At 35.8% G+C, this 17500-nt stretch overlaps 2 protein-coding genes across 2 annotated transcripts in view; one reads left to right on the forward strand and one right to left on the reverse strand.

Annotated features, from left to right (window-relative positions):
* The window catches only part of ctsbb (cathepsin Bb), a 214730-nt gene that overhangs the window by 46997 nt on the left and 150233 nt on the right, over positions 1-17500 (forward strand). The window lies entirely within an intron of this gene.
* The window catches only part of fig4a (FIG4 phosphoinositide 5-phosphatase a), a 79664-nt gene that overhangs the window by 3463 nt on the left and 58701 nt on the right, over positions 1-17500 (reverse strand). Inside the window, exons 20-23 of the mRNA XM_084432342.1 lie at positions 16777-16860; positions 14188-14383; positions 1582-1676; positions 805-882 (exon numbers count right to left, since the gene is read on the reverse strand). Coding sequence (XP_084288468.1) covers positions 805-882; positions 1582-1676; positions 14188-14383; positions 16777-16860 — 453 coding nt within the window. The remainder of the gene's footprint in view (positions 1-804; positions 883-1581; positions 1677-14187; positions 14384-16776; positions 16861-17500) is intronic.

A 17500-nucleotide genomic window follows, 5' to 3' on the forward strand; every position in this document is an offset into this window, starting at 1 on the left:
TATAACAGTTCATCTCCTCTTTAAACACTGACTGAATTAAAGCTGTTACGCGGCGAAACCTTTTCAACTTTTAACGTGTAAATGCAAATCGTGTAGTTTAATTTTTTTTAAATAATATTTTGCTTTTTTTTATAATGTATGTGAAGTCATCATAACTGAAAACATTGATTTCAGTGAATAAACACTTAATAAACTGTTCTTCTGAATTTTCTATTCATAAAAGAATCTTGAAAAATGAAATGTATCGTTTTCAACCCTGATAATAATCATAACTGTTTCTTGATCATCAATTCATCATATTAGACTGATTTCTGAAGGATCATGTGACACTGAAGACTGGAGTAATGATGCTGAAAATTCAGCTTTGATCACAGGAATAAATTACACTTTACTGTATATTCACATAGAGAACAGTTATATTAAATTATAATAATATTTCAAAAATGTTACTGTATTTTTGATCATATAAATGCAGCTCTGGTGAGCAGAAGAGACTCTTTCAAAAACATTTGTAAAAAATCTTACCGACCCCAAACTATAGTGTATAAAATGTAAAGGGATTTCATTATTGGATTATTATTCAGAAAAGAAATGCAAAAATTGTTTTTATAGAATCTATAGCAAAACTAGCAGGAATATTCACTATATAATCGTTTCCATGACTTTCTTTTTACAATTCCTTGATATTTACAGGTTGTTCGTGATCATAAGAACTGAAATATATCATTGTATGAATCCCCTTAACCCATCTGCAGATTATAGAGCAGGGTTTGATTTATGAATATGATATGATATCACACTCACAGGCTGAAGACGCTGTCGGATTTCTTCATGTCGTCGTGTCTCTCCACCTTGTGCTGGTTCTGACCCAGATGAGCAAATCTACACACACACACACACACACACACTAATAATGATCAACACTTCTACAGCATTTATTATGATGATTTCAACATTTGCTAATGCATTTTTAAAATCCAAAGCTGTAATTGTTTTTCCATTAAATTTTGTCTCAGATTATATTTTTTCTTGATTCCATTTAATGGTTTAATTACATTTTAAATATATAAAGGCTGTCTAAACAAATGCATCAATAATAGTGCAGTTTGAAATCCATTTTATTTCTATAAAACTTTAACAGGCTAATAATCTGTTACAATTCTATCAATAATAGTGTCTAATAAAATCCATTACATTTTTTCCTAAAATCCATTTGATTTTTTTCCTAGAATCCGTGTTTTCTGTTTTAATTTGTCTGGATTCCATTTTAATGGTTTGAATAAATTATAATAATCAAAAAGGATGTGTAATACATTTTATTAATAAACCATGAACAATTTATTAATGGATAAATATTTTAACAAAAAAATTAATTAAACAGGTTTTATTTTTTCTGGACTTTTTATTTTTTCTGTGTTTTATGATTTAATAAAAAAAAAAAAGGTAATGCAATTATTTATTTACTTTTTTTTTTACAATTATTATCATTATGCATACAACTTTAACAATTAACTTAATCTTTTAAAATGTATTTTGTAACACTAATGCACATTTGAAATAAACATTGGCATGATGTCTGACCGGTGGTAGACGAGGATGTCCTCGTCCGGCGGATCCGCCAGCAGGTTCAGGCCGTACGTCTCTCTCATGGGCGGCAGGCGCTGCTGTGGCTGATCCTGGCAAAGGGCAAAGGTCAAAGGTCACACAGACGGCAGACAGAGTTCAGCTAAAGTTCTTTAAATTCTCATTTCCTTCTGCACTTTTGATGTGTAAGAAGTGTCTTCATTATTGCAGTGCGTCTGTTAAAACTGTTGCGTAACCGGCTGAGGTTCAGACGAGTGTGTTTGTGAAGGTGTTTCCCTCCGCAGGGCATGTGCCGCGATTAAACTCCAGATGTGACTAATGCCACAGTTTCACCAGTGTAATTACAGTGCTGCAAGTAATGAGGTTTTCCACGTTTAAATATTTCATCAGTCGCGGTCTCGTTGCGTTTGTCCACGAGACGGACACGTACGCGAGCGAAACCCGTCCACGTGAGCCGTCGGCGCCGAGATCTCACGCATGAGGGATGAAGCTCCGCTCGGGAACAACAGGAGTGACAAAACTGTGAGAAACGGAGGTGGAGAGAAGAGAAACACACAACAGAGAGAGAGGACTGTGACTGTGTTTCATTATGATCTGCTGCACGTCCACCAAAGCCTTCAGTGCTCAAAAATTCACTTTCTGGTTTATAACTTTTGACCAAAACGCCTAGAAATATATATTTTTTTCTGATTGTAAAATTGTATATGCTTGCAGATTTCGGTTTCTTTCCAGGGAATGAATTACCTGAAACCTAAAATACATTCAAAGTCACTTTGGACAAAACTGAGACTACGCTGGATAAAACTAATGAAATGCTTTTTGATGCATAAAAAACATTTATGAGAAACACAGACACATCTGATGGGGACATGAAGGATATGAAGGCTGTATTATGGTCACATTCACACCAAAACAAGAAAAGAAATTGAAAATTACAAATATATATTTCAAAAAATTACAAAAAGAAAAAAACAAAAGAAAAAGAGAAGATACATTTTTTTTTTTAAAGAAAAAAAAAAGATGCAAAATAGAAAGAAAAAAAATATATAAAAAAAACAAATAAAAGATTTTGTATTAAAACAAAACTAACTATTTGCTATTGCCACAAATTGTGAAAAGCACCACCTACTAGTAAAACTAGAACCTAAATCTGTCATAAAATCTGTCGTAAAATCGTCTGATTATTAATATCTCACGATGCAGTTTTCAGACTAGCGTTTGCTTGTTGACTTTTGCTCTTTACAACTTTAATGCATGGGTTTTTATTGATGAATGATCTACGTATTGTTTATTCAGTGAACAGCGCTTTGAGAAGCTACGATATAAAATAAAGTTTATTATTATTATCATCATTATTATTATGATTAAATGTGATGTGCGTGGCGTCAGTACGATGTCTGGTGCTGTAATCGCTGTGTTTAGTGCAGGAAAGCTTGACTAACATGACGTACTACGGCCTGTTATCAGTCTAAACTCCTGATTTCCACACTCGCCTCGTTCGACCTCAGACCAGTCTCTGCTGCTGCTTCTCACAATCACATTTTGGCCTCATTTACATGCACTACTGCTCTACTGACCACACGCTGGACACTCACTACACACCTCAGATCACTTTCTGCTCACTCTTAACCTCAACCTCCCGGTCTCTCTCTCGTGAATCAACACTGAAGTGAGTTAAACTGCAGTTCATGGACTGGCCACTAGAGACCGGCTGCAGAAGAGACTCAGTCCCATAGAGCCCCATGTTAAAATGCCCAACTTTACAGCAGAATAAAACATGTTTACAGTCTGGAGCAAAAAGTGGTTTTGGTCTATATTGCTAATTTTGCCCTTCATGACGACTGTGAGGGGGGTGAATATTTTTATACCTCATCCGTTAAAATTATATTAAGCCTTAAAGTTGTGCATAATTAAGGGCGTGGCCACTTGAGTGACAGGTGGATTGCCGCTGATGTCACTACTAGCGTTTGTCTGCTGTCTGTTAGCATCACGTCACCTCAGCTAATCCGCCTCGCTGCACATTTACGTTTATCCGGGAGTGACGCTGCCAAGATGGCGACGGCCGGCTCCGCCCACTTTGGGCTACGAAAACGCTCTTCAGAAACACTACGGGTGACGCCACGCACACTACGTCCACAGGTCACCTTTTGGCGTGGTTTGTATTGATTTATTTCCATGAATATATGATTGACCTGAAGCTGTAACATATACTTGGATGTTTATATGAGCAATATCACACTCATAACCATGTGAAATGGCTCTATAACTCTATCAGATGGACTGCAGCATTCATTTTTGTGTGAAAAGATTGTTTTATAAATAAACACTAATTTCACATATATTGTCTTTCAATAATTCAAGCACTTTTCAAGTACCTTTTCTGAAATATGGCTGTTCTCAAGGGTTTTCCAGGACTTACATTTCAAAAAGTCAAAAGGCACTTCCAGCACCTTGAACGAACCCTGTCGACCCTAACAGCTGACGACTTCTCTACAAATAAAACAACCATCAGCGGCCAATTTTCCACACCACAATTTGACACACATCTTAATAGCTAACACACACACATTCTCCCCTCTTTCTCTCTACTCTCGGAAGCAGAAGTTTCTAAACTCGTCCTTTCCAATCACCCTATCACCTGTCCACTTGATCCCCACTCGTTTCCTTCAAGCCATTTCTTCCTCAGTTGTACCTGCACTCACTCATATCATCAACACCTCTCTTTACAGTGATACTTTTCCCAAAGCATTTAAGCAGACTCGGTAACCCCACTGCTTAAGAAACCCACTCTATATCCAGCACTAGAAAATTGCAGACCGGTATCCCTTCTTCCATTCATTGTGAAGACACTTGAACGAGTCTTCGATCTTTCTTGCACAGAACAACCTCCTGGACAACAACCAGTCTGGTTTCAAAAGCGGACACTCAACTGAGTCTGCCCTGCTCTCGGTTATTGAAGCTCTGAGACTGAAAAGAGTAGTTTTCAAATCCTCAGTTCTCATCTTTCTGGATCTGTCTGCTGCTTTTGACGCGGTTTACCACCAGATCCTCCTGTCAATCCTCAAGATAAAGGGCATCTCAGGAACCTCAGAGTACTCAGGAGTCCTTCAGGGTGTCGTGGAGGGGTGAGGTGCCTCAGGGCTCGGTGCTGGGACCGCTTCTCTTCTGCATCTACATGTCATCACTAGGATCTTTCATTCAGAAACATGGTTTTTCCCATCACTGCTATATATATATATAAAATATTATATCAGTCTGACGAGTAAACAAAATTTATTAGCCAATGGTGATTCTATTGCCAAGGTGTGCGTAGAGGATTGTCAAGACATCTTCATCAACACTTGACTCATTAATACTAACACTAACTATTCTATATCTAATAATCAAAAATAAATAAATAAAAACTTGCTACATGTACTTTGCTGGACTAACTGGGACCGGATACGGCACTTGCATATTGTTGCCTTAATGTTGGTTTGATAGCTTCCTATGCTCTCCTCATTTGTATGTTGTTTTGGATAAAACAATTAAATGATTAAATGTAAATGTATAACACAGCACTGCCTTCACTGACTCACACATGAACACGTGTGTGTGTGTGTGTGTGAACGATACCTGAGAAACACAGTCCCTGACACACATTCATCAAGCCATGACAACAGGTCAGTGTGACAGAGACACACAATCGTGACGCTTCATAACCTCTTCATCAGAACATGTTGATTAATATCGCCAACCTTCCGCTTGGACCTTCCTGATTTAATCCAGAAAGGCTGTAAACGTTTCAGAAAACACCAACACACACGCATGCATACATTAATGCTCACTGAAACTGTAGATGGATGCTCATAACATCACATGACATCTCAATCAGAGAAGCTTACTGTTATGATGAAGCTCTTGCCAAACACATTATGCATTAATGTGGCATGAGTTTAAAACACACACAGCATCCGAACAAAACTACTTAAAGGGGTCATATAATGGTACATGCACTTTTACAAGTTGAAAAAATGTATTCATGATTTAATTAAATTGAGTAATTAATTAGAAATCGTATTGATTATTAAAGGTTAATGTAACCATTTAAAAAAAAAAAAAAAAAAAAAAAAAAAACAGAAAGAAGGAATCCAGAGAGGAGAAGCCTCTGTATTCATATTATTCATTAAAGTCCTGAGTGTGTCCTCATTCATTCATCCACCATCCATTAAAATCCCTCTGTTCTTTCCCTCAATCCCACCTTCAGTGTCTCTAAAGGTAAATAAATCTAAATGGCCTTGTTGGCATGGAGACACGACAGAAACCTTGAGTCATTCGCTCGGTCCGAGAGACAAAGGAGAGTTTGAGCTGGTGAATGCATCAGAAACCCTCCAATGTGAAATATGCTAAACTAAATCCAATAAAATATACATATATAAAAATACATTTACATGTAATTATATAAATTCATATTAAAAAAGTCTAAATACATATATATATATATATATATATATATATATATATATATATATATATATATATATATACAGTGCAATGCATAAGTGAATACACCCATGCTAAAGTTGACTAAAAAGAGGAATAAAAAATCATATTTTGGAAATTGAACTTAATGCCTTAATTTGAAAAATGAGGAAAAATCCAACCTTTAAGGACACCAATTTTCTTTGTGAATGAATAATGTATCGTAAATAAATAAATGTTCTTCCTTAAAATACATGGTGCATAAGTGTGTACACCCCTATGTTAAATTCCCATAGAGGCAGGCAGATTTTTATTTTTAAGTATTTAAAAAAAAAAATGTTTAGGATACTATGCATCCTGATAAAGTTCCCTTGGCCTTTGGAATTAAAATAGCCCCACATCATCACATAGCCTTCACCATACCTAGAGATTGGCATGGGGTACTTTCCATAAGATCATCTCTCAATGCAAATCAAACTAGCTATTAGGCTAACTGAAATAAAACCATGCCAATCTCTAGGTATGGTGAAGGCTATGTGATGATGTGGGGCTATTTTAATTCCAAAGGCCAAGGGAACTTTATCAGGATGCATAGTATCCTAAAAAAAAATACTTAAAAATAAAAATCTGCCTGCCTCTATGGGAATTTAACATAGGGGTGTACTCACTTATGCACCCTGTATTTAAGATTGACCCTGTAAGAAAATTGGTGTCCTTAAAGGTTGGATTTTTCCTAATTTTTTAAATTAAGGCATTAAGTTCAATTTCCAAAATATGATTTTTTATTCCTCTTTTTAGTCAACTTTAGCATGGGTGTATTCACTTATGCATAGCACTGTATATACACACACACACACACACACACACACACTTATAAATATTTATATATATTTTTATATATATATTTATATTTTATTTATATATAATTTATTTATATTTAAATATATATATATATATATATATATATATATATATATAAAAAAAAAATATATATATATATATATATATATATATATATATATATATATATATATATATATGCAAAAAAAAAATATATATATAAATAATAAAAAATAATCTATATAATAAATTGTTTAAAAGTTGTATTAAATAAATAAATTAGACAAATTAAACATTAACCCATTAAAATATATATATATATATATATATATATATATATATATATATATATATATATAAATAAGAAATAATTGATATATGTATTTTTTTATGCATATATATATATATATATATACACACAACCCCAAATCAGAAAAAGTTGGGACACTGTACAAATTGGAATGGAATAATTTACAAATCTCATAACTTATATTTTATTCACAATAGAATATAGATAACATATCAAATGTTGAAAGTGAGACATTCTGAAATGTCATGCCAAATATTGGCTCATTTTGGATTTCATGAGAGCTACACATTCCAAAAAAGTTGGGACAGGTAGCAATAAGAGGCCGGAAAAGTTAATTGTACATATAAGGAACAGCTGGAGGACCAATTTGCAACTTATTAGGTCAATTGGCAACATGATTGGGTATAAAAAGAGCCTCTCAGAGTGGCAGTGTCTCTCAGAAGTCAAGATGGGCAGAGGATCACCAATTCCCCCAATGCTGCGGCGAAAAATAGTGGAGCTTCTCAGAGAAAAATTGCAAAGAGTTTGAAGTTATCATCATCTACAGTGCATAATATCATCCAAAGATTCAGAGAATCTGGAACAATCTCTGTGCGTAAGGGTCAACCATACTGGATGCCCGTGATCTTCGAGCCCTTAGACGGCACTGCATCACATACAGGAATGCTACTGTAATGGAAACCACAACATGGGCTCAGGAATACTTCCAGAAAACATTGTCGGTGAACACAATCCACCGTGCCATTCGCCGGTGCTGGCTAAACCTCTATAGGGCAAAAAAGAAGCCATATCTAAACAGGATCCAGAAGTGCAGGTGTTTTCTCTGGGCCAAGGCTCATTAAAAATGGACTGTGGCAAAGTGGAAAACTGTTCTGTGGTCAGACGAATCAAAATCTGAAGTTCTTTTTGGAAAACTGGGACGCCATGTCATCCGGACTAAAGAGGACAAGGACAACCCAACCCAACATGACAATGCCAGACCATATACTGCATCAATTACAATATCATGGCTGTGTAGAAGAAGGATCCGGGTACTGAAGTGGCCAGCCTGCAGTCCAGATCTCTCACCCATAGAAAACATGTGGCGCATCATAAAGAGGAAGATGCAACAAAGAAGACCGAAGACAGTTGAGCATCTAGAAGCCTGTATTAGACAAGAATGGGACAACATTCCTATTCCTAAACTTGAGCAGCTTGTCTCCTCAGTCCCCAGACGTTTGCAGACTGGTATAAGAAGAAGAGGGGCATCCCCACACAGTGGTAAACATGGCCTTGTCCCAACTGTTTTGAGATGTGTTGATGCCATGAAATTTAAAATCAACTTATTTTTCCCTTAAAATGATACATTTTCTCAGTTTAAACATTTGATATGTCATCTATGTTGTATTTTGAATAAAATATTGAAATTTGAAACTTCCACATCATTGCATTCTGTTTTTATTCACAATTTGTACAGTGTCCCAACTTTTTCTGATTTGGGGTTGTATATATATATACTGAACTGTTAAAGTTTTATGAATACATGCATAACCAATACATGCATTTTGATTAACTTTCAATTACCCCATTCAAATATACAAAAATAAGAAAAGTATGTAAATAACAAATAATTGATATATGTATATATACACTTTTTTTTTTTACAATGCATTCATGCATCCATTGATAATTTTAATTTTCTTAAAAATGCAAAAAAAAAATCAGAGTCTATATATATAATTTTGTTTAAGAAAATGAATATTATTACAAATTATAATATCTCATTGCATTTTGCAATCTATAAATATTTGTAAAGATTTTTCCCTCTGCACTGCATTACGAGCAATATTGCATCAGTTAGTTGACATTATTCGTTGGTTACAAATTAGAAAGGATTATGTGAAAGAGTCCACTGTTCACCGGGACTGACACTATACAGATCCAGCAGGAAGAATTCTGGGAAAACAAGTTGAAAGGATGATGTGTCCTCAGCCCAAGGTAACATCAGTTTCTCCAGGATATAAACCCGATTACGGCATCATCAGAATCACAGTGGAGAATTAATAAAGAGCGGATCAGGGCGTATTGTTCAGCGAGGGCATCTGAGTGCGGACACACACACACACACACACACACATTCACACAAAGCCCCTGAAAACAGCCTCACTCGCTCAGATAACACACACTACTTACAGAGCGAGGACGGCAGAGACAGGAGAATCCACTCTTCAGAAACTCATTCAACTCAGATATCATTATTATAAGTGCTCATACGTAATAGTTAATGATTTAATGCATTTAACATGTAATTAATTAGGTAAATAAGGCATTGAAATGATTTAACGCACACGGCCGCCTCAGACCTGTAGTTCATCTTACATTTATACAGTTGATTGATGAACATGAAGCAGAGCAACAACTCACTGTGTGATGAAGCCTATAGAATACAGTAAGAATGAGCCTAGAATTCAAGATATCAGGGGAAAAATGCAAAAATGTTGTCGTCTCATATTTATATCATGAGCAATATCATATGAGTGCTGTTTTTGTCCCGAATAGCATGAGTGCAAATGTGATGTTGATTTTATGACGGTTCAATAAATAAGTTGTTAATATTGTGTTATATTTTACACACAATATTGTCTGTTTTTGCACAATTTTGCCAATAAAAAATGACCTATAAAACCAGAGCAGAAGTGTTGTGCGTCTCAGAGTAACACACAGCGGGGCTTCGTTTCTGATTGAATCAGCCGTTTGAACAAATCAATCTGGTGAACCAATGATTCAGTGACTCATTCATAAAGAGAACCATAAACTTCATTCCTGATTGAATCAGACGTTTGAACGAATCAATCGGGTAAACCAATGATTCAATGACTCATTCATAAAGAGAGCCATTTACTTCATTTCTGATTGAATCAGACGTTTGAACAAATCAATCTAGTGAACCAATGATTCAATGACTCATTCATAAAGAGAATCATAAACTTCATTCCTGATTGAATCAGACGTTTGAACGAATCAATCGGGTAAACCAATGATTCAATGACTCATTCATAAAGAGAGCCATTTACTTCATTTCTGATTGAATCAGACGTTTGAACGAATCAATCGGGTGAACCAATGATTCAATGACTCATTCATAGAGAGAGCCATTTACTTCATTTCTGATTGAATCAGACGTTTGAACGAATCAATCGGGTGAACCAATGATTCAGTGACTCATTCATAAAGAGAACCATAAACTTCATTCCTGATTGAATCAGACGTTTGAACGAATCAATCGGGTGAACCAATGATTCAGTGACTCATTCATAAAGAGAACCATAAACTTCATTCCTGATTGAATCAGACGTTTGAACGAATCAATCTGGTGAACCAATGATTCAGTGACTCATTCATAAAGAGAACCATAAACTTCATTCCTGATTGAATCAGACGTTTGAACGAATCAATCGGGTAAACCAATGATTCAATGACTCATTCATAAAGAGAGCCATTTACTTCATTTCTGATTGAATCAGACGTTTGAACGAATCAATCGGGTGAACCAATGATTCAGTGACTCATTCATAAAGAGAACCATAAACTTCATTCCTGATTGAATCAGACGTTTGAACGAATCAATCTGGTGAACCAATGATTCAGTGACTCATTCATAAAGAGAACCATAAACTTCATTCCTGATTGAATCAGACGTTTGAACGAATCAATCGGGTAAACCAATGATTCAATGACTCATTCATAAAGAGAGCCATTTACTTCATTTCTGATTGAATCAGACGTTTGAACGAATCAATCGGGTGAACCAATGATTCAATGACTCATTCATAGAGAGAGCCATTTACTTCATTCCTGATTGAATCAGACGTTTGAACGAATCAATCGGGTAAACCAATGATTCAATGACTCATTCATAAAGAGAGCCATTTACTTCATTCCTGATTGAATCAGACGTTTGAACGAATCAATCGGGTGAACCAATGATTCAATGACTCATTCATAAAGAGAACCATAAACTTCATTCCTGATTGAATCAGACGTTTGAACGAATCAATCGGGTAAACCAATGATTCAATGACTCATTCATAAAGAGAGCCATTTACTTCATTTCTGATTGAATCAGACGTTTGAACGAATCAATCGGGTGAACCAATGATTCAATGACTCATTCATAAAAGAGAGCAATTTACTTCATTTCTGAATGAATCAGCCATTTGAACGAATCAATCGGGTGAACCAATGATTCAATGACTCATTCATAAAGAGAGCCATTTACTTCATTCCTGAATGAATCAGCCGTTTGAACTAATCAATCGGGTGAACCAATGATTCAATGACTCACTCATTTAAACATTTACCAGCACCTACTGGCAGTTGTACTTTCTTATTTGGAGTATCATTACATAAAGAATAAAATATAAATATAAAAAATATATATTTTGCCCAAAAATTAAAATGCTTATTTTCAATTATTCACCGTCATGTCATTTCAAACCTGTATGACTTTCTTTGTTTCGCGGAACATAAAAGTAGATATTTTTGAAGAAAGAATTGTTTTGGTCTGTAAATATGTCTAAATACCAATTCAGATGCAGCTTATAAAAAAATAAAATAAAAATCATGGCCGTTGTCGCCTAAAGGTTTAGGTGTAATAAATTCAATGTTGAATCAAATCAAATATTCATTTCTAAAGCTACTTTTAGTAATGTCTATTTGACGCTTTTATTATCTAACACAGTAATGACTTCAAATGATCTTTTGTGGGGTAATTTCTCAGACAAATTTGATGTGCGATTAATTTGATTAATGTAATTTGTGGTGCAATTCAAATAAACTGCACAGAAAACATTTTACAAACACCTTCAGTATGATCCAGTTAACATCTGCTACGATTCACCCCAAAGTTTAGAAAGAAAATCCAGTTTCCTTCTGGTAACTATAACATTACAGTGACATTAATGTGCGTAAACACGATCACTCTGACACGACATCAAGTCATGTGACTGTTTACATAATTAACTAGTAACAATCTGGAATTAAATCAAACTGAACCAGGACACGACTCCAGTTCCCCGATGGTCGCATCACATTTCCAATCATAAGTATTTGTTAAAAACTTCCTCAAACTCAATCTCCCGCCGGCACAGACTCATTTCCACACGGAGGACACACTGAACTTTAATGCCACCTTATGGCCTCCATTCAGAGACCCTAGAGAAGATAATTTGCTGTATTTCATCAAGCAGAACCACTCCAGAACTAATGAAACCATCACCGGTCCTGTCTGACACGATCTCACCCGAGCGCTCCAGTCGGATCAGATCGAAACCACTTGACATGGGGAACTTTATTTCCCTGTTTCTCAGACTGAACCTGAAGGTCCACAATGGCATGTAGTATGCAGTCTGCATGCAGCACACACTACACTAATCATCTGTAGGTATAATACAGTATCCCACAATGCAATGCACTTTACTTGACTTTTCATTTCTGGTGTGATGCATGAAAAATAAATACAAACTGTAAAAGTGCTTTATTTTGAACAGCTATACTGTTTAATTTAATGTTGCACACAGCTTTCACATTAAAAGTGTCATGAACACAGTTTTAGCCTGGGCGTTCACACCTCAGAGTTGCAGAAAGTCTGTAGAAATGTGCGTGTAAAGCTGTGGGAAAGTGGGAGTGGAGAGAGTGGGAAGAGCCAATAAAGCACAGACCTGCAACACACTCATTACACACTAGGTAGAACGGAGGCTCACTATTGGCCAGCATCACACGCATCACACACATGACCAGCGTCTGCCAATAGTGAGCCTCCGTTCTGACGTACAACCCAGAAGCGCTGCGCTGTTACAGTACGTCAACTCACTCAGAGAAACACAGAAGAAAATGAAGAGTTGAATAAAGTCGTTATTTTTGTTTGTTTTTTGCGCACAAAAAGTATTCTCGTCGCTTGATGAACTAAAGGTTGAGCCACTGTAGTCACTTGGACTATTTTAACATTAGCCGCTTTCCGACCGGAGGAACCTTTTCACAGTTCCTAGAACTATTGGCTAAAGTACCCGGATGTCGGCGTGTTCGCACCGCAGGAACTAGGAACGATTTTAGTTCTAGGAACTCTGGAGGAACTCATTTAGGTCCTACTTCAGAGTAGGGTCTAAACCAGCACTATAGGAACTATCCGTGACGTTAGTGTACGCTGATTGACCGAACGCACGCGGAGCACCAGCACCCGCCATTTTTAAAACAGCTAGAATGTAAACACGCAGATTATAGCCTATATATTTACTCCATAAACTAACCATACAAACATGGAAAACAGTGATAGATGGGTCTCTAAACCTTTATGCTGAAGAGAAAATCCAACGCAACTTTGAGGGGACCAAGCCAAACATGATTATGTTTATCTGCCCAGCTAGCAACACTGGACATCAACCACACGGCATAGGCTAATAACCTTTTTTTCATATACTGTCTACTTTCTATAACAGTTCTATCTAATAACATATTAAACAGTACTGTTAGACAGATCGCTAACTAATAAACACAGAGAATGCGAGCATTGTTTGCTCTGGCGTTCTCAGCGCCGCCAAAATAAAGGTCCGTCGCGCCGTCAAAATAAAAGTCGTTGTGCTTCCGTCACTCCCTTACCCCTCCTACCAGTTCCTGTGGCCACTTGGCCAGTGCGAACGCAAACAGCAAAACTGAGTTTGGGGGAGAGTAGTTCTTAGAACTGTTTAGAAGTGGACAGTTCCTATAACTAAGTTCCTGTAACTACTTGGTCGGAAAGCGGCTATTGTCTTTACTAACTTTCTGGGCCGGCAAGTTTCAATTACCCAGAAGCCTATGGAGGAGTGAGACAGCTCTCAGATTTCAGCAAAAATATCTTCATTTGTGTTCTGAAGATGAACGAGAGTCTTACGGGGTTGAACAACATGAGGGACAGTAATCACTGACAGAGTTTTCATCTTTGGGTGAACTAACCCTTTAGTATGAAGTGGATGTTGTACCTCGTGTGTGCGCATGCTGTCGCTCGGATCGGCGAGTCTGATCGGCGTGGAGCGCTGAGACCCGGTGCCATCATCCTCACGCTCTTCCTCAGACTCATCCTCAGAACTGCTGGAGATCTGCTCTTCAGTGGGAGGAGGAGGAGCGCTGGCCGCCGTCTTCCTCTGCAACACCAGGTCCTCCTTACTCGACTTATTACTGCAAACCAACAGAAGGAAGACCAACGGAAGCAAAACGCATCAAAATCAACTCATTTTTGTCATTCACACTCTTGCAAAACACTAAGAGCCGCTTTTGAATATGCAAGCTGGAAGAAGGCAGTGTCTCGTGTCTATATAAATCATAAGGGGTGTCACAATATCACAATACAAAAATGCACCAATATGTATCGTGGATAGTTACAATATGGGCCCTATTATACACTCAACACAAGTGTGTTTCGCTAGTTTCAGCCCGACGCAGTTTTCATTTTCAAGTCCTGCGACACGTTGTTTAAATAGCAAATGCATTTGTGCCCATTTGTTTGCCCATGGGCTGCTGGTGTGAGAACGAGTGTGTGTTCAGGAGCACTGATGAGCGTTGCTATTGAGGAACTGAAGTAGACTGAGCCACTGACCACCTGAAACCTGCTCTTAAGACTTTAGTCAATGGCGCAGTATTTTTTTTGTTATTTAAAGGGCGTGTTAGTAATGTGCGCCTATAGGCGGGTCCACAACACACACACTCCGCTTATATACTTACATACACTGCAAAAAATGCTTTTCTTACTCAGTATTTTTGTCTTGTTTCCAGTCCAAATATAAAAAAAATTCTAGGAATATATTGATATATTGCTGTATCGTGATATTTTTACACACAGACTGAACAAAATGAAGCATTGCTTGGTGACTGGTTGAGCTAAACTGGTATTATCTAATTGTGTAGTTAAATTTAACAGCCGACAGATATTCAACATAATTCATGTGTGAGACAGTCTAACAGAAGGACGGACAAAACCAGTCAAATATCAACTATCAATATTTTATTACCATTTTCTAAACTATAGCGAATAAACTGTGATAATGTGAGGAATGTTGAAGGTGTCTGAATACATTTTGGTTTGACTGTGTGTGTGTGTGTGTGTGTGTGTGTGTGTGTATAATAGATAATAGAATATTTAATACATACATATTTAAAATGCACTATCGTCATATATTTAAAACTGTATTCCTATGACGGTAAAACTGAATTTTCAATAGAAAGTTCAAAAGAACAGCATTTATTTTAAATTTAATCTTTTGTAACATTATAAATGTCTTTACTGTCACTTCTGATTAATTTAATGCCTGAATAAAAGTATAAAGTTGTGTTGAATATTTACTATCATTATACTGTTTATGTGCCAATCTTTCCCTTTCATTACAATTCACAATCTCACAACTTATCCATACACATACACATACATATACATATACATATACATATACATATACACATACACATACACATACACATACATATACACATACATATATACACATACATATATATATATTGTACTTAATTGTTGTTTTTGCCATTGGAGATTCAACAGCGGTGCTCCTGATTATTAAGTATATATTTGGCATTATTGTGGCCGCAAAAACAAACTCCTGCAGGAAACAGTGCCGGGAAGAGAAGCTCAGCGCACACAGATCTCAATATTTATCATATAAAAGCATATTAAAGCACAAATCAACTTGTTTTCAAGTACATAAGGTAGATTCCCGTTCTGAACAACATCAGACAGCTGCTTATGCACGATAAATATTCACACGCTAGAAACACGAGTGAAATCCCTGATTGGTTTTCCAGCAGAGAAGGTCACGGACTGAACATGAGAGATTGTGTTTTTCTTAAAGAGGGCGTATTATTTTTCACATATTGACATTGTTTTGTTTTGCTCGGCTGGAGCAGTGTGTTGTGATTGGTCGAACGCTTCGGGTGTGTTTGGGAAATGCCCCGCCCCTTACCATAACCGCCAGTCTAACTAACTCACTCAACCAGGCCCCGCCCCTTTATTCTGCGTATTAATTTTAATTTTTATAATTATGTTTATTGAATTTTCATTATAATACAAATATAACAAGATAACAAATACAACACAATAAAATAAAATAAAGGAACGCCAATAGCTCAGATTTGTATATAAAACAGGACTAGACCATAATAAAACAGATTAGAGAATAAAAACAAAACAATAACATATTTTAAAAAGACGCAGAAGAGGACAAAAGGTTCAACGTCCAGAGAGTTATACACAAAATTACTTAATAAAAGGGCGAAGATGAGTTTCCAAATAGTCCAGATATGGCGTCCAGACTTTATAAAACTGGCATGTTTTTTGATGTAATACATCGGTAAGATCAAAAGTGGAGGCGTTTGAGGAGTTCAGAAACACTGACACTGATATAGAGAAGAACTGGAGCTTCTCAGGCTCTAACAGCAACATTACACAGTAAAGAAAGATGAACATGGACAAAAAGCATCATAGGTTATTAAACGTCACACAAAAACACGGTGAAAACAGTTTCACTGACTCATATATTTAATAATGAATATCTCAAACTCACCCCAACACAGACTTCGCGCTCTCGTCTGGTTTGCGAACTGTAAACGGACTGGGGTCGAGCCCGACAGACTTCGGCATGAAGTCCCTAAAATAAAAGACAAGAAAGAGAAATTATGCATAAGCATGAATATTAATCTTTTTTGGTAAATGTAGAAAAACACTGTGAGGACAAACAGCATTTAAAGGGATAGTTCAGCCAAAAATGAAAATTGTGTCATTTACTGGCACTCGTGTCGTTCCAAACCCGTTAGAAATAAATATTTACTTCAATAATTAAATATATTTTTACTGTAATATCCATTTAAATAAGTAAACAAATAAATAAATATTTACTTTAATATTAAATAAATATTTACTTAAGAATTCACTTAAAAAATAATTTTTTGAATTAATATTTACTTAAATATTTAAATGGATTTTTACTTAAATATTCATTTAAATAAATAAATGACAAAAAGTAATGAATATAAATAAATAAATATTTACTTAAGAATTAATTTAACTGAATAAATATGTACTTTAAATTAATATTTACTTAAACATTTAAATTGATATTTACTTGAATATTCATTTAAATAAATATACAAAAATAAACTAATAAATAGATAATTACAGTAATATTTAAATAAATATTTACTTGAGTGTTAATTTAAAAATATATTTTAGTTAATATCTACATATTTAAAATAGCTTTTTACTTAAATATTTATTTACATAAATAGACA

This window comes from Rutilus rutilus, assembly GCF_951802725.1.
Source record: "Rutilus rutilus genome assembly, chromosome: 15".
Taxonomy (NCBI): Eukaryota; Metazoa; Chordata; class Actinopteri; order Cypriniformes; family Leuciscidae; genus Rutilus; species Rutilus rutilus.